The sequence below is a fragment of the Plectropomus leopardus genome, chromosome 11 (genome assembly GCF_008729295.1).
Source record: "Plectropomus leopardus isolate mb chromosome 11, YSFRI_Pleo_2.0, whole genome shotgun sequence".
Taxonomy (NCBI): Eukaryota; Metazoa; Chordata; class Actinopteri; order Perciformes; family Serranidae; genus Plectropomus; species Plectropomus leopardus.
The window spans coordinates 26,594,438-26,612,007 of record NC_056473.1 but is presented as its reverse complement, the minus strand read 5'-3'; the positions used below and the strand labels follow the sequence as shown (position 1 = coordinate 26,612,007).

Here is a 17,570-nt window from a genome sequence, read left to right as displayed (position 1 = left end):
AAGAAAAGAAGAGAAAAGAAAAGAAAAGAAAAAAGAAAAGAAAAAAAAGAAAAGAAAAGAAAAGAAAAGAAAAGAAAAGAAAAGAAAAGAAAGAAAGAAAAGAAAAGAATGGAAAGGAAAAAGAATTTAAAAAAACACTTCATTTCCCAGAACCCTTCAGCGTTCAGGAAGATGACGTAAAGAGTTACGACGACCAATGAGCTTGGCACAAGAACGCGGAAATCAACTGTGATTGGACACTTTATACGCCAGTTTGTCTCAGTGCAAATCACCGGTCACTGCGCGTGCGAGTAGGAGAAACGGTCATCGGAATATATGATACTTTCATCGCCCCACATGCGATTCAGATTACTCAGCCATGTTTGGTTTTTCCGGTTAAGTAATTTTACCGGTGAACTGCGTCTGTCAGCGAGTCCCTCTCGCCGCTTCAGAACCGCATTTCACACCACTCCTCCGTTTCTCTTCGCCCGGCAACTCACGATGCAGTCGAGTCAAAATGTGACCAGCGGGAGCGGCTGCGGGGAGGAGGGCTCGGTCCGGGCAGCAGGGCCGGGGCTGATCCGCAGCATACCCGCTATCACAACAGAAGATGCGGGTCTTCCGGCAGAGAAGAAATTAGTGGTGAGCACGCTTGTCGTTAACGAGAGAAACTTGAGGACCCCGAGTCCTCTGTTTGGGGCCAATGACGATAACGACTCGGAGGCAGAGTCTTTCCGGGATGGGAGAACCGAGGAGGTCGACCGGGACACCAGAGGCAGGGCGTTTGCCTGGTGCCGAGACTTTCTGTCAGGGTCCTGGAAGGTCATCAAGGAGGAGGATTTTCAAATCAGCATCGTCAGGTAAATAATATCCATTACACTCAGCATAAATTCACTAAAATGTCATCAGAGTGATTTAAAGTTGTACTTTTTTCCCCATTATGTGTATTGTCATTTTCTTCTTTTATGAAAACATGTCAAGTAAACGTATAGCAACAATACTGAAAAATAATACACAGACATACTCATTCACACAGTCTTCTTGTACTAAAATCAAATACCATACTAATAAATCAAATGTAATAAAGTAATAATACTGCAACAAATTCCTGTACTTCTTTTTTTTGGTAGTATTTGTACTTGACTTGAATTTTTATATTTCAACTTTCAGTTTTACTCCACTAAATTCCCTGAATAAAATTGCTTAACTACATTTTAGTTACTTAATGTAACTCAATGCAGGTGTAATGTGTAATGTAGGCTGTATTTGATATGTGACACATATTGTATATATTCTTATTGTTATTCTTACTTATGTAAATCTCTGCTGTTCTTTTTAGCTTTGCACACATATGTATATTTTTATATTTTGAACTTAATACTAGTTTTATACACTGCATTGTAGCATAAGGCACAGTATTTTATACATTTTACACACTCAGAACCTTATCCATATTATAATTTAAATATTCACATATTAAATATTTACATATTAGCTGTAGGTGTGAATGTGAGCTTGAACGGTGTCCGTCTCTGTGTGTCAGCACTGTGATAATCTGGCAACCTGTCCAGGATGTACCCTGCCTCTAGCCCAGTGTCAGCAGAAATATGCTCCGACCGCAATCTCTAACAGAATAAGCTATTACAGAAAATGAATGAATTGATGAATTAATGTTTAATTTGAGTCTTGATTCCCATGTTGGGAACCACTATATTATAGCATATATTTCATATTTGCAATATCCATTCTGCATCCCTCTAACGCTATAGGATTACCATTTATTTCTCACTCAAAGGAACCCCTTAATTCAACCGTTCGGGCCAAAGACTGTTTAGATTAGATTTAACTTTGTTGTCACTGCACAGTGCAAGTACTGAGACAATGGAGTACAGTTTAGCATCTGACCAAAGGTGCAGAAAGCAATGAAGTGCAGTACAGTAAGAGGTAGATGAATCTGCTAAGATAAAGCAGGCCTACAGTATTCAGTATGATATGAATGCACCAGGATGTATAAACAGTACTGACAATAGAAACACTTTGAACAGTGTGAACAGAGTAAACACAACATAAATCTGCTGGTGTTATCTGACTAATATGTATGACTAGATTCTATGGGGTCACAATAACTTTGTGTTAACACTGTTTTTTGTTTTTTCTGTTTGTTTTTACAGTGGTGGGCTGAGTAATCTCCTTTACATGTGTAGTTTGCCAGACCATGTGCAGTGTGTGGGAGAGGAACCTCGCCAGGTGCTCCTCAGAGTCTATGGTGCCATCTTACAGGTTGGTTTGTCTCGAGTATAATTGTGAACCATCATCAATCTACTGCCGCCGTGTCACTGTCATTCACGCTGAAGTATGAAGTGATCCAGTCGGCCATCAAACTGTGTCTGACTGTCTGTCTTTGTATGATGCAGGGGGTGGACTCCTTGGTGTTGGAGAGTGTGATGTTTGCCATCCTGGCAGAACGAACTCTAGGACCAAAACTTTATGGCATCTTCCCTGATGGACGCTTGGAACAGTACCTTCCGGTATATGCACACACATATAAACACTGTGTGTGTGTGTGTGTCTCCAGCCTCAGCCAAAGTGTTTTAAATGTTTTATTTTTAGTGGCACATGTCTTTGACTTTAATAAGATTGTTTTTTTTTTGGATCATGTTATGTGTTTCATATTCAGGGTTAAACTAGAATGTGTAGATACTATTAAATACATTTTTTATGCTTTTCATTACAAAAAATAATTGCTTTTTAGAGATGCGTTCACATCAAACAATACTCTTTGGTTGCCGGTGCAGATGTCAAGGTCCAAGTGTATTTACTTGATCTAGTTCCTAAAGTAGAGGAAGAATTTGTTTCATCTGTAGGTCTCTGTTTTCCCCAGAATACCAGAATGCGCACAGATCAACTTTCAGATTCGGCCATATCAGCTGAGATTGCCGTTAAGATGTCCCGTTTCCATGGGATGAGCATGCCCTTTAACAAAGAGCCTAAGTGGCTGTTTGGGACCATTGACAAGTAAGAACACCTTGACATAGCTGTTTTTTTCACTACTAGAGTTGTCTGTTTTTTAATGATTAAATGTACTGTATGTTTCTTTTCCCCTTCAGATACATGGATCAAGTGATGAAGCTTAGTTTTACACGTGAAGCACATGTGAAGAAGTACAAGAAGCTGATGAAGCTTGACCTGCCTGCCGAGCTGGAGAGTTTACGGTGAGTTGTATGGAGTGACTGATTAGCTAAAATGTTAAAACCACTGGCACCTCCCAGTGTAAATAGTAGTCTGATGAAGAGCAGTTGTGCTCGAAACATCACTTTGGTGCATTAAATGAGTAATAACTGGAGACCTGCAGACCTTTCATTGATCTTTGGTTCAGTACCTGCTCCAAATTTGGATTGCATGTGCGTGCATACTTTTTGCTAATGTTTAATGAATCATCATGCTCCAGGGGATCAAACAAACAAAGGCAGTTGAACAGGTAAATAAAGGTGTTTTTCTTTTGTTTTTTTTTCTGCCAGCAAGGCAACAAAGTATCCTTGGGAACATGTCCATTCTGAAAAATGACAGAGGACAACAAACCGGTTGCCATGTCATTGAACATAAGCTAGGCTATATTCAGATATATTAATTCAGATTCTGATTATGAGATTCAAAAATGTAGTCTGTCAGATAGTGACAGAAAATTACCTTCGGTTAGGAGCTCAAACAACGTGAAGAAACATTAGCAACCATCAGACTCACATAAAATCACACATACAGCTCCATAAGTTATATTTATCCAACATTTTAGGCAGTCACAGTGAAGCCCAAAGACTTGATTCAGTTGTGGTCTGCATATAAATAAAACTTGCTGAATTAAAACAAAATGTCAATTTACAGTATAAAACTTAACATATTGGGACTTAATTATAATGTTTATTAACATGAAAGTATATGTCATATAAATAAGGCCATAAGGGTTATATTAGGAAATTTGCTACACACAAGAATTAAATCTTGGGGACAGGATGAGCTGTATTTCTGCTTTTAATCAAATGGCTGACCTTTGTCCCAGAGCCTCCACGTCTCCTGTCAGTCTGACCTCTGCAGCCAATAGAAAACCAGCCCAGTGTTTACTGTCAGTGTTTATCTATGAGCAAGTTTGCTGTCCTACAGATGAGTAGCAGTACCATACTAAAGCAGATATAATTTATGTATCAGCCACAGCATGGAAATCCCGTCGCTATTTGCTGCAATCATGTGAAGTCCTCAGACATATCTGCTTTGATATCTTTTCATTTCCTTATGTGGTTATAAGTAACTAAGCCACTGTGTTCTTAGCTCATTGTAGTCAATTCAGTCGATCAGAGTGTATCTGATCTGAGTGATCAGAATATCTAGGGTTTGATTTTTTTGTCTTTTCATTTTCAGGAATTTTCGTTTTCCAATATATTCAAGATTTCAGTTATGCACTCTTGCGCTACTAAAGAGATGAGCACCACTTTTGAAACATGTGCAGTCAGCAGTTCTGGAGCTTTGGCAATCATGCTTCCTGAAAACATATTGTGTAATCAGACTGGGCACATGCATATGGTAGATACTTTGAATTGCTCAGTGTATATTGCATATAATGCCTCCCTATTATACCTGCAATGTTCTTCAATAAAGTGTGAGAGATGTCATAGATGTCATACGTCTTATCATACATGTCATATCTTACAGAGAAACTTGACTCTCTTGACTTGACTGAAGCACGTGACCAAAAATCTTTGAGCAAATTTTAAAATATGGATATGAAGATTGTTTTTTTTTCTCATGTATTTCTCCATGTATTTTGTCCACCAGTGAGAGTGAAATTGGAATGAATATGATGTAATGCAGCCTGCTCTGCTTACAGTAAGATAGTGAGCATTGTAAATAAGATGATATGATTGTGTGTCGTTGCCTCAGAGTTTGTTCAAGGACATCTCACTTCTATATTTTATGCTTAATAGATTGTCTTATCTTTTGGCCTGATTTCTCATAATTTAGTTATATAAATGCACAAGTTACATCACCTGTGACTGAAACACTGACACGCTTTTTCTCTCTCTTATCTTTTTTTTCTTCTCTCTACAACAGTGCACTGCTGGCAGCAACTCCATCGCCAGTGGTGTTCTGCCACAATGACGTCCAGGAAGGTAAAAAGTTATCCTCTTCTCTCATGTTCCAGGGGATAGAATTGTCCCTTCAGATATTTGGGTGAACTTGTTCATGTTATCCTCATTCTAACCGTTCTTAACACAAAAATACGGGACAGACTGCATCTGGTATTCAGTGTATTATGCTTTTAATTACAGGGCTGTCAAGTATTACACCTTATCAAAAGTTTTTCATTTATTTTGGTATTCCACCTCTGATGAAGAGCAGTGCCAATCACTTAAACGTTGCCTCCTTCAGAGAAAGTCCAAAACATTATGATAATATAATATAATTCTAGATTTTATTAGTGATATAACAACTTTTATTCTTGACTTCTCTGAGAACACAGATATGTGAGATTTGTTTTAATTGTGTAGAAAGTTTTGAATAACTATCTTGCTGAAACAGACATGAGTTATCATAGTCCAGGGGTTTATGAATTTATTCATTTTTAAAAATGCGTCATTGATGTGAAAAGGAGCCACCTGCCCACTTTAAGAGGTTACTTCCCCAAACAAATGACCCAGAGCAGGGTGGAAAAGGTAACTATACCTACATGTGTGTTGACTCAGCAGGGATAACATTAAATGAGAAAACCTTTAGGAGAATAAATATTTGAAAGCAATACACTGTTTCTTTCTTTACATAAATAAAGACATTTCCACCATAAATTTGGTGCATAAAATTTTACCAGAATGCAGGAAATTAATTGTTTGGCTATCAAAGTTTCCTGGTGGACAACCCGCAGACCCCTCGCTCATAACATGTCCCAACCAATGTTGAAATGAAACCTACGCCCTTGATCCTCTCACGTCTAATTTGGGCTGATTGATCAACCCTCGGTATTCACTATGACATTCCCGAGGAGAGCAGTACACTCAAACGTGAAAGGACGGCTTGGGTGAAGTTATTAATAGGAACGGCTCACATTCATACGCATCATCGTGTGATTGAAAATGAGCCTCTGGTGTAGCTGAGGTGACAGTCACAGATTTAGGTTTCTCATGAATGGGACTGGCTATTAAAGAACAGCAAAGTACCTCAGCTGAATTTACATCCTAATAGTATGTATACGCCTCAACATTACACAAGTGTAATTCTAATGTGTGTGATTATATCGTGTTCCAAAATTATGTGCATTATTATACTGCTATAAAAGTCTCCGCACATCTGGGAAACTTTCCAGCTTCTTCACTGTATTGGTCGAACAAGTTCTGAAACAATTTCTTTGTGCCAGTACATTTAGGTGTGTCCACATGCTTGCCATTGAGTATATTTATTGACAGAAACATCTCAATGAGTCATCATATATCTGCATTACTAAGCACAGAAATATGACACCAGAAGTACAGTGGTATCGGAGGATGTAAAATAAATATCTTAATTTACATGTCCTCAAACACACGGGCCACTGACCAGACCACCTTTTTTGGTGATTGGTCTGAATAGTTTAGATTCTTGTCAATAACAGAAAAACCTAATTTAGAGTAGTTAAAGTAATTAAAATGTGTGTGTGATGATGCTTTTTGCTGCTTCGGTAAGGTAACATTCTGATACTGGAAGACGAAGAGCACAACGCAACAGAGAGACTCATGCTGATCGACTTTGAGTACAGCAGTTACAACTACAGGTAAAGTGTGAACTCTAATTTTAAATGAGTTAAACATCAGCAAGCAGTTAAGAAATGAGTGGTTTGGGCTGCAATTGTAGATTGTACCCATGCATATTAAGAGGATTGTCATTATGTTCGTTTTGTGTAGGGGTTTTGACTTTGGCAACCATTTCTGTGAGTGGATGTACGACTACACATACAACCAGTGGCCCTTCTACAAAGCCACACCAGAGGACTATCCCACCAGAGAGCAGCAGGTCAGTCTAAACCTGTTACCCTCTACAGCTAAAACAGAGGCTCTTTACCTGTCTTTGACCCAATCCTCGCTAAATAGAGAATAGCTTTTTTAGTTGTTGTTATGGTTGGAATAGAATTGCCACACTGTAATGCTAAAACTCAATTAGTGTCACAGCTGAAACCTTCTGTGGTTTAGTATAAGTGTTTGCAAAAGATTACATGAAAGGTCAGATATTGTAAGTGAAGATTAGCATTCAGATAAAAGATAAAACCTACAATTAATTTAATTAGAAGCATTAAATGCATTGGATTGGAGGTATTTGGGGTTTTCCACAGTGTGTGCATTTAAACCTAAGATCTGAGGTCATCCTCTAATCTTATTAGGGAATAGATGTGTCATGTGCGGCGGTCACACAGTGCCCTCTCGTGGTAAAACATGTTAATGCAATTTTGAGTTGGAAGAAGTTTTATATAGAATGCTGTAGCACACTTTGGGACATTAAATGAATTCAGCTGGGAATTTATTTTCTCCCTGTGGAGGACCCTGCCTTCAGATATTTCACTCTGACACACTAAACATTCACCGGCTACTTGTTGGGTCCATTGTTAATTCAATCTGCACATTAGACATTGGAGTGCCTTGTTTATTTATTTATTTTTTTAATTTTTGTTTTTACCTTTTGCTGAAACTAAAATTACTTCCTTTTAGTGTAACCAAACAGAAAAAAAACCAAAACATAATATGAAATACAACAAAGAAAAACTCATTTTTATATTATTTTCTGATATTCAGTATTGTATAGGGCACAGATTGGCATTTTCTACTATCAAAAGAGCCATAAAAAAAAACAAGCATATTTTAGCCTTTTAACGAAGACAACACAGCCTATTTTGTCTAAATTAGTCTACCAAATTTGCTAGTAGGTTTAAATGACAATTCATTGATATGTTTGACCAAAAAATGACATTTGATATTTTCCCTTGAGACTTTTGGAAATTTGGAATCCATTGCAAGCCAAGCTAGAATCAAGACTAGCCACCACTTCAGCAAAATTTAAAGCAAAAAGCACCTGGCTGTAGACATATGATGCACAATTCATTTGATGAAATGTTAAACTGTTGGCTTCTAAAAAAGAAAAGGTTTTATAACTGGAGAAGAGCAGAGGAGCCACATGCGGCTCTGGAGCTGCAGGTTGCCTACCCCTGTTGTTGGGTAACATGAAGGACGTAAACAGTGTCATAATTCCCCAACAGATGAAGACTTTTGCTTTTTATTTCAGCTTCATTTTATCAGAAGTTATTTGACAGAGAAGAGAAAATACTCAGACATTCCCGTGGACCAGACACAGATGGAAGAGGACATAATAATTGAAGCGAACAGGTAACACATGCTGTTGTAATGATTTACGGTGGTATGCATGATTAAAAGTTATAGCAGAATCACCAGAGCCCTGATTTTGTTATGTCACCGTCATGGTCGTTTGGATCCGTAGGTATGCACTGGCATCGCATTTCCTCTGGGGGCTGTGGTCCATCATTCAAGCAAAGATCTCCAAGATTGAGTTTGGATACATGGTAAGGCAATTTTTTTTCTTTGTACACACTGATGTGACCCCAGCAGCAAACAAAATGTATTTCAATCATAGACAGAATATAAATATAAAGGACATGACCGCTCCCTAAAAAGTGAAGCCGAAGCACACCAACCTCCGGTGGTGGCTCTGCTGTAATTCAGGTCACGAACCCCGCCCCCTTCATTTTAGCAGATTGAACATGGGCAGAACTAAAAGCTCAAAGTACACGTCAAAAACATTTTTTTTCCAAGATGGATTCTATCATTTCAGGTATTTCTTACCACCCTGACGTATGTTCAAGTGTTTATGTTTCTAATGAGTTTGGTTTTAATTTGTTATTTGATGCTGTAAAAAGTGCTTTGAAGTTATGATTGACAGCTGTGTGTGCCAGTCAGTTTGCTGGCAATGAATGGCACTGCATGTGATTGGTCAGTTAGCTGAATGGGCAGGATCGCTACATTGCAGGCTCTGGCTCCAAATGACGTCAGCAGCCCAAAACTGCACCAGAGAGTTTTTGGCTTCATTTTTGTACAGTATGAGGAAGTGGAAACGCATTGTTCATCTTAATATAAAGTCTATGATTTCGACACACTCTTTTGTGTTTTTCACATATTTTATGGGACATTTTGATAAACTTTGCCTCACAGTAAACCCTGTTGTTTTGCAGGACTATGCCCAGTGTCGCTTTGATGCCTACTTCAAACAAAAGAAGCTCTTCTCCTGATTTCCAGCATGTGAATCAGAATGTAATGTCTCTTTTATCAGCTTTGTCTTATTGACACTTCCGTCCTATGCAGCTCTGCTTATGACAAGCAGTGTTGGGCAAAAAAATAGACATTTACATTTTAGCAAAATGCAGGCAATCTGTTTTATTGAAGCACCTTTCCCAAAAGTGTGAAAGAGCACTAGTTAGAGCAGGTATAGCTCTATAGCATTGAATGTTGTTTGTTTTTTTTAATCATTTGATGGGCTCAGTCAATCTGATGGTCAAAAAATCCATTTGTTTTCATTTCAGACTGCAAGTCACAGTGTTTTGGTCTTTTTGGTTTAGTAACGGTATAGTATTCAGTTCATTGTGGAAGGCTTTTGTATATTTTTTGATTTAGTTTTTTTCAGTCTTTCTACCTCACTTCTTTCTTCTGATGTTCATTCTACATTAGGGTCATTCTTTTAAGGTCCAACGAAGTTAAGTTAAAAACATACTTACATTCAGCAAATTATTGCACGAGGGCTATTTTATACAGTACCACTGTAGTCAAAATACTGTTAATGTAATCATTAGAACAGTTATAAAGTTGAAGGCAGTTAAACAACCATCATTAGATCTATATTAATGTACATTTTTGCTGCATCTTTAAATGTTAGTCAGCTTGTATGAACTTTTGTCATCTATATAATATTCTACACTGATGATGTTATTCTGACCCTTTCCTTGTTTCATTGTTTTTCTTTTGTTTTGTTTAGAATCATAACTGGAATATTTAAACATTCATACCTATTAGGTTAACTAAAATGTCCATGTTTTACGCATATGCAACCACATCAACCTTAAATTAGATCCAACAGTAATTAAAATCTGTTTTATGATAAAGTCCTGTGATGACTTCCTTTAGCTTGTTTGAATTTGGGGTAAGGTTTTGACTTTTTCTGTAAACGTCTTTTGAATTTCTTTTTAAATTTCCTTTATGATTCTTTTGTTTATTTGGATTGTCTTCTGTATTTGGTGAAATGTTCTTCTACCTGTTAACCTCTTGATATCCTTGTTTTACACATAACTGTACCATTTTACTTATGACTTATAACTGTGCCTCATTCACTGCCTGTAGCTGGTTGGGTTTTTTTTAAAGTGTCATCGGTCCAGAACAGTTCCATTCTGTTTAAAGTTCTCTGTATTACGTTGGTCCTTTTTGCACTACTAAAATATCATATAAAAGCTAATAAATCATGTGCTTAGAACCTGCGTCAGTGCAGCTGTTTTCTTATATATTACTACGTGTCGGCCTTAAAAGATATAGAACAAATGTACTGAAACACCTTGTGAAACATAGTTACTCTCGTTTAACTGCTAAGTAACTTGATTGCCCTGTGATGACGTTGAGAGAAGTGTGAAGGAGACTGTGTTTCATCTTGAAGAGTTGACTGCTGTCCCACCTCCACATGCCAAGAATAGATCTGCCTGAAAGAGCACACTGCTCAAAGATTGAGGGACACTTCTGAATCGACTGGATCTGTTGCAAACAAACAGGAATCCTTGAAGTTGAAGATGTAGCCTTTCTGCTTTACCTTCTTTAACAAGCTGTTTTTGTTGGCATGTGGCCTTAAATCTTTCCTCTCAGCTGCTTTGCTATTTTTGCTGTCAGAGGGCACGTGACTGAGAGAGCTGCAGCAGGGAAAGGAAGACGATGTTTCATGGACTAAACTGTTCTGTCCTGTATTTTTCCATTACAGCGGCTGTTTGGAATTCTTCAGGGGGCTTGTCTTCCCTTTTTTGGAGCACTTACAGTGACACTCTGAATGTGTGATTGGAGCAGTGGATGTGTGAGTGCTGCATATCATCTTTAAGCCTTTGGAGTTTTAACAGATAACATGGTACAGGCAGCATAAGACGTGTTATGATGGGCTAAACTTAGATCAGACAGACAGTGAGATGAATCCTATCAGGCAAAGTTTTATGATACTCTTTGAGTGGGTGAGCTTATGGCTGAAATATGTTCTTACAAGAGTTTGGGGAGCTTTTCCAGTAGTCAAAAATCGGGTAGCATCTCCAGGTATCTCAGATAGAGGATCATGCAAAGCAGACTCAGATGAGTGGAAAACCAATGAGGCACTTCGCACATATCAACTTCGCACAGATGAAGATGAAACCACAGTTACAGTCCAAACCAGCACATGTGCATTCCATGTAAGTAAAAAAAAAAAATCTCCCAACTGTACAGCGTAATCAAAAACTAAATTTTGGTTTAATCATTCAATTCAAGGTGGACCTTGGGAGGCTCTCAGAGTGCAGCGAGTATTTCCGAGCCTTGTCCCAGTCCAGGATGAAAGAGACCTCAGAGAGCCTCATCTACCTGGACCATGTGTCCTCCTCTGTCTTCCACAATCTCCTCGAGTTCTCCTTCCATAATAAGTTTAATGTCCCTCGGCAGGAGTTGGGAACACACATCCAGGTATGCAGACTTTATATCTTTATGTTTTATTCATCCCTGCATTGTACATCTCATGCTCTCCTTTGCAAATTCAGCACTAAGATTCACCCCAAAACATCCTCACTTGTTTTCTCCCCCTCTGACTCTGGAGGTCAGCAGCTATCTACTGGCTGAGGCCTTCCTCTCAAAGTGCCTGTCAGTCCTGTCAGATGAGCTGAGCCCAGGTAACTGCTTGTCTTACCTGAGTCTGGCTCAAGAGATCTGCTGTGTGGAGCTAAAGATGACAGTGTTCACCTACCTGAGTAGAAACCTGCTGGAGCTGCCTCACCTCATCAAGTATGCAATGCTAAACGGTATAATTACATGACATTAGCCTGTCCAGATCCCCCGCCCATTCCACTGGATGCAACTTTTCTAGGATGTGTTGATCTATGATAACCTTCATCTGACTTCCCTCAGATGCACAGACTTATGCTGCGTTCCTTTCAAAGTTTGAAGTCAGAATTTCCCAGTTCAAATTTCCAACTTCTGACTTCCAAGCGTTCCAGGCGCACAACACCAAACGTAAGGAAAAAAACATGACAGACAGTGACAAACTGGTGTTTCTGTGGCTAGTCCGTGAATAATTGCACCGTCAGCGGGGCCGCCTCCTTGCATGAATGAGCAAAACAGATAAAAAACTGCATAAGGTAACAGACGCTGTTATACATTTTTATACTTGGAAACATATCGAAAAATGTCCTTTACTTGCCTATTTGCGAACAGCTAGGTTAATCTATTTTAGCACTTCAGTATACTGTGATCTGTATATCTTCACTACCTCCATTGATGCTGCCATTGTCCTGAATTTTTAAGTAGGAACTCCGACTTTGAATGGTTTTCCATTGTACTTTTTTTAGAAGAAGGTAGGAATATCTCCTCTTCCCAGTTATCTGGAACGCAGCAGTATTTGATTGATGTTTGCAAGCCAATCACAGCGTTCCACATCATCTCAAGTGTACAGCAGTCAAGCCACGCCCCCTTTTTTACACAAGCATAGCAAACCATGGATGTATTAAACAAGGCACATTTCAGACTATAAATCATTTTGCTGAAGCTCATCATTTATGTTTTATACTGTGTTTAAAATAAACATGACAAGTAATGTCGTGCAAATGATAAAATATCCTATAAAAGATCTGAAGCTTTTACTCTGGGTTTTTTCAAAAATATCTGTCCATTGGAATGGTCAGTGGATCTAAGTGTCCCTAGAAAATGAATAGGAGTAATACAGTTTAAATATGTAAATACTGTTCTGATTTGCTTTTTTAATGACACAATCATCTTATAATGCAGCTTATCGATTATGTTAACAGAATATTCATCTCTGGAATTTTTCAACACACTGTTTTTAGGATATACTTCAGAAATTGAGGACATTTTGTGTCATGAAAAAATACTTAAATATGTAATGTGTTTTAAAGCCTAACTTTATTCATTACTACGAGTTAAGTATTCATGAAAAATTAATAATCTCACATTTTTTGTCGGCCTGTGATAACTGTATAGCTAATGATTTATGTGTGTGTTCAGAGGAGAAATCCATCATTACAATTTTATTTTTATTTTTTTTTAGTGTACAAAACATAATATTATTCACTACAAGGACTGAGTGGACTACTTGTTTTTTTTCTTGTCCCTAAAACAAATTCACCCGTCAGGTGTCTGAAAGATGCAGATAAGGATGAAGTCGTCCACCTGAGGGTACAAGGAGACCGACGTATCTGCAGCCTGAGGAAAGAAAACCTGACTTCCTGGAACGACCCAGAAACAGAGCATGCCCGGCATATCTTCACCCTGAAAGGGTCAGAGCACAGCGGAGATTGGCTTCCAGTTACAGAGCTCCCTTTCAGGGCTGATAAGTGGTGCTTCACTACAGTGGTCCTGTATAACTACCTGTATATAATAGGAGGCTACCGACAACCTGTGAGGAGAGGCTGGGAGTTCAAGATGGCCTCCTCAAGGTATAATCCCTTTACTCATACGTGGGCCGCCACAGCTCCTCTGATCAAGGTGAGATAGTTTTCTAGTTTGTGAACTGAGCTGATGACCAGTTGCTCTTACTCAAAAAACAACATCTCGTGCCTATCCATCCGCAGTCATTGATGTAACACTAAAGAAAGCTGTCACCATCTGTTGCGTCCACAGCACAGAAGGCACTTCAGTGCAGTGGCCTGTGAAGGCTGTATTTACGCTGTGGGAGGATGGTACTTGGACTCACTGGTGACCCCAGACTCCAGCACGGCCCTTTACACAGCTGTAGAACGTTATGACCCATGGGAGGACACGTGGAGGTTTGTGTCTTCTTTTTTGTCAGTATAGTTTAGCTGGTAGTTTACCATCTTCCAGAAAAGTATCCATTGATTGTTAGTTGGTGTATTAGTGACTGAATATAATATCCGTCTCAGGTTTGTCTCTTCACTGCCACTCACTGACTTCCAGTTCACCATGTCCTTATCCCATGATGTGCCCCTTGCAACTAGCCTTGGCCACTGTCTCTATGTGTTGGGGAGCATCCAGAGGACTGGAGAGAAACTACTGCTGCAATACAACACAAGGCAAGGTAGAGCAGACCGTCATAGTCCTGTTTGGCCAAAGCCAGAGCCCAGAAAACTTATATAACCAGTAAGACCATTTTCTAAAGCCTTTTCACACATAGTTCCCAGTAAATTACTGGAAATATCTTGCAGGCACTACTAGTGATTTTCACTGTTCACACATATAGCTCTACAGAATATTCCTGTCTTGCTCCTGTTCACATGGAACACTGCAATGCCTGTAATAGATGGGGCAGGGCCATGGGACAAGGCCAAACAGTAGGCCACCAACACCCTCAAGCTGTTATTGCAATCTTCCAGCAAAGGCACAAATGAGGAAGAGGAAGAGGAAGAAGAATGCTTTCAATATTTAATACAAGACAAGAAATGTTTTTTGTCATCTACATGAGTGAGAGGAATGCATTCAGCACATCAGAAGAAGCATTAAAAGAGTGTTGGAAGATGAATTGGACAGAAGTCTTAACCAATCTGAAAAAGATCGGCATGTGAGGCTGAGGAAATACAGGAACCAACGAGTAGCAGCTGTTAGTCCATTTGTTCAAGAACAGAGTAGCTTGGAGAGAAGAACGTGGAAGCGATAAAGAGCACACAGCAAGGTTTTTTGGTCAATTGTCCTCAACAACTTTGAGGGTGTACTTAAACTGTTGGAACCAACTCTTATACGACAAACAACTGCAGACGAAAACCTCGACAGAGACTGGCCCTTGCCATGGTCACGAAGAGTCTTTGTAATCTTCTCATAAACTACAGCGTCTCTCACGGTTCCAGCTGCCTGTTAATTTCGTTCTCTGCATGGACAGAGAGGAGCTCCCTTGTTTCCACCTCTGCCCAGTGAACAAAATACATTGGTGTCCAAACTGCTTGTTCTTTATAGTCGCTGAGTCGCTGCTGTAAACAGGTCGCAGATTAAATTCTGTCATCAGCATTTTTAATTTTAGAAATAACTCTTTGCCCGTCCCAGTAATGCTCCTGTATATTACCTGTGATGTTATTGGATCTTGCGATGGGAAACTGCCAGTGCAGATTTACCAGATAATCGATTCTGGCTCCAATTCACACATGACCCCTTACTGGGAAAATGCTAGAACATTACCGGGAAAAGCTGCATGTGTTAATGAGGCTTAAGACGCTAATGCGGATGCCTAAAAAATGGTGCCTCTGTATTCTCTCTGTCCATTAGACTCCTGGTCTGAGCTGCTTCCCACCCTCACCAGAGCAGATGCAGACCTCCCTACTCTTTACTTCCTTGGTGCAACTGATAAGCTGCTTGTTATTGGTGGGAACAACTCAGAAAATGTGGTGACATCATTCTGTGTGCAGTCACAGAGATGGGGAAAGGTATTAACGAGACTGTGTTGATGAAAAAAAAACATTTTGACCTTCTCACTTTCTTAGTTTGAACTACAGTCAAAATGGGCTTTGTCCTTTTTTCTTCTTTTTAGGTGCACAGGGCTGAGAAAGTGGCATTTGCAGGACAGGGGACAGTTGTAGGTGACCAGGTCCTGATGCCAAGTATAGAGCACAACACTATTGCAAGAATGAATCTCCAAACTTTCTCCCTCAGGGTTCTTCCTCCTCTACCCATCTCCACCTGCTATGAAGCTGTGTTTTATCTTCACTTTTAATGTTATATTTAGCTACTTTTTATTACTTAGTGCTTTTGTGGCTGAGTGTTTCAGTGCTTACATCTTTCTTCATCTTCCCTTTTAATGATATAGTTAGCTTCTTTTTACTACTTAATGTTTTCACAGCTGAGTGTTTTAGTGCCAGCATCTTTCCCAAACAAAGAGATAAGCTCCTGAGGCGGATTATCGCTATTATCTCTTGTGTTAAAGTCTCAGTCCTTTGAATGAATGAATGAATGAATTTTTAGTTCAATCGTAAAAATAAAGAGCGAAGCAAAACAAAACAGACAAACAATAGCAAACAAGCCTTACATCCAGTTGCAATGGACAAAAACAACATTTAGCTGGTTTAGAGTGGCAAGGCGTAGTAGGAGAGTGATGTTCCCATTAAAGAACATGGATACAGATGTCCTGTTGAAGGTTGATTTATTTGGCTGTGACCTGTAATAGCAATACAAATAACAATCAGTACAGCAAACACCATACATAATACGCAACATAATAAGATAACTAATGTAACAAAGGACTGTATTCATTACTCAAATATGTGGATCATATAACTTAAACAAATCACCTCACACGAGGCATACAGGCAGCATGAATTAGCTTATTAGCTTTGACCATGCACCAGCATAAGATAACATTTGCTTATATGCAAAGCTAAACAAATACACATTAACACAATGTTAGCATTCAACTTCTACAGTATAATGTCATGAGACTCACCTTCTGGCATTTACACACAACAATAAACCAGCAGGGTACAAGCAAATGACGGTAAAGGCAAAGGAAAACTATCATGTATCCACTGTTGTTTTAGGAAGGAAACTACAGGGCAAACTAAACTTCAGGGCACTGCATTTCACACACAGGTGTGGTGCACTTAATAGCGTCAGAGCAACTGTGGTGCGTTCATGAGCATGGGGCATGGGAAAACATACAGAGAAACAAACTAGTGAATGAAACTAAACTTAAACAAGTCAACAACACATTAAAAGTGTGGGCTTTCTAACACTAATCATATATATATATATACACACGACGCTCTATATTTCCATTTTATGTAAATGACTTTCCAAGCCTAATTTAAGGTTAATTTGTAAGAAGGGTTGGTAGTAATTGGGATTATCTAATCACATTGTAAAATATAAGTAACTATAATTAGTTAATAGTTACATAATCAAGCATTACTTGATTTTTTTTTTGTTTATGTCTTCAAAATATGTCAATTTTAAAATAATCAAATGTGCATTTGACATATAACGTTTCTTGGACAAGTGCTCCATTTTGTGGTGGTAATTAATTGGGGTAATTTGTTTTGACTAGCTGTAAATGCTGAATATGTAAAATGCATTTTATTTTGTGATGGCCCCTCTGCTTGTTTCCTCTGCTGGTGCTGTGTCTTGTCATTTCAGGGCTGCAGACTTGATTGACTGACTGCAATCAGTGTAATTGGACACACCTGTGTCTGCAGTGCCCCATGCATAAGAGCAGCAGCAGCAGCAGTCAGTCTTTGGCTGGCATACCTTCTCATCACACCTTTGCTTTTTGTCTTTTGTTTCCCATTACAGCATAAACCCACTACAGCAGATTTCCACTTAGCCACTCCCTGCACTACTGTCTTTACAGATTTGTCCTAC

The 17,570-nt window shown here is 39.0% G+C and overlaps 2 protein-coding genes across 2 annotated transcripts; both read left to right on the top strand.

Annotated features, from left to right (window-relative positions):
- Positions 1-273: 273 nt before the first annotated feature.
- chkb (choline kinase beta) lies at positions 274-10,522 on the top strand. The gene is made up of 11 exons (XM_042496601.1): positions 274-839; positions 2,151-2,259; positions 2,394-2,507; positions 2,861-2,994; positions 3,087-3,191; positions 5,080-5,138; positions 6,682-6,769; positions 6,900-7,008; positions 8,269-8,369; positions 8,482-8,563; positions 9,230-10,522. Exons 1-11 carry the CDS (start codon positions 316-318, stop codon positions 9,284-9,286), a joined length of 1,482 nt encoding a protein of 493 aa, XP_042352535.1. The 5' UTR covers positions 274-315; the 3' UTR covers positions 9,287-10,522.
- A 624-nt stretch (positions 10,523-11,146) lies between these two features.
- LOC121950549 (kelch-like protein 6) lies at positions 11,147-16,870 on the top strand. The gene is made up of 8 exons (XM_042496582.1): positions 11,147-11,464; positions 11,541-11,729; positions 11,860-12,044; positions 13,409-13,760; positions 13,896-14,041; positions 14,156-14,310; positions 15,486-15,643; positions 15,748-16,870. Exons 1-8 carry the CDS (start codon positions 11,210-11,212, stop codon positions 15,928-15,930), a joined length of 1,623 nt encoding a protein of 540 aa, XP_042352516.1. The 5' UTR covers positions 11,147-11,209; the 3' UTR covers positions 15,931-16,870.
- The last annotated feature ends 700 nt before the right edge of the window (positions 16,871-17,570 follow it).

Excerpts from the sequence above, each read along its gene's own strand:
- chkb (XM_042496601.1), top strand. The coding sequence starts at position 316 with ATGATACTTTCATCGCCCCACATGCGATTCAGATTACTCAGCCATGTT. Across the intron at positions 6,770-6,899 it reads TACAGCAGTTACAACTACAG|GGGTTTTGACTTTGGCAACC; the intron begins GTAAAGTGTGAA and ends CGTTTTGTGTAG. Across the intron at positions 8,370-8,481 it reads ATAATAATTGAAGCGAACAG|GTATGCACTGGCATCGCATT; the intron begins GTAACACATGCT and ends TTGGATCCGTAG.
- LOC121950549 (XM_042496582.1), top strand. The coding sequence starts at position 11,210 with ATGAATCCTATCAGGCAAAGTTTTATGATACTCTTTGAGTGGGTGAGC. Across the intron at positions 12,045-13,408 it reads GAGCTGCCTCACCTCATCAA|GTGTCTGAAAGATGCAGATA; the intron begins GTATGCAATGCT and ends TTCACCCGTCAG. Across the intron at positions 13,761-13,895 it reads CCACAGCTCCTCTGATCAAG|CACAGAAGGCACTTCAGTGC; the intron begins GTGAGATAGTTT and ends TTGCGTCCACAG.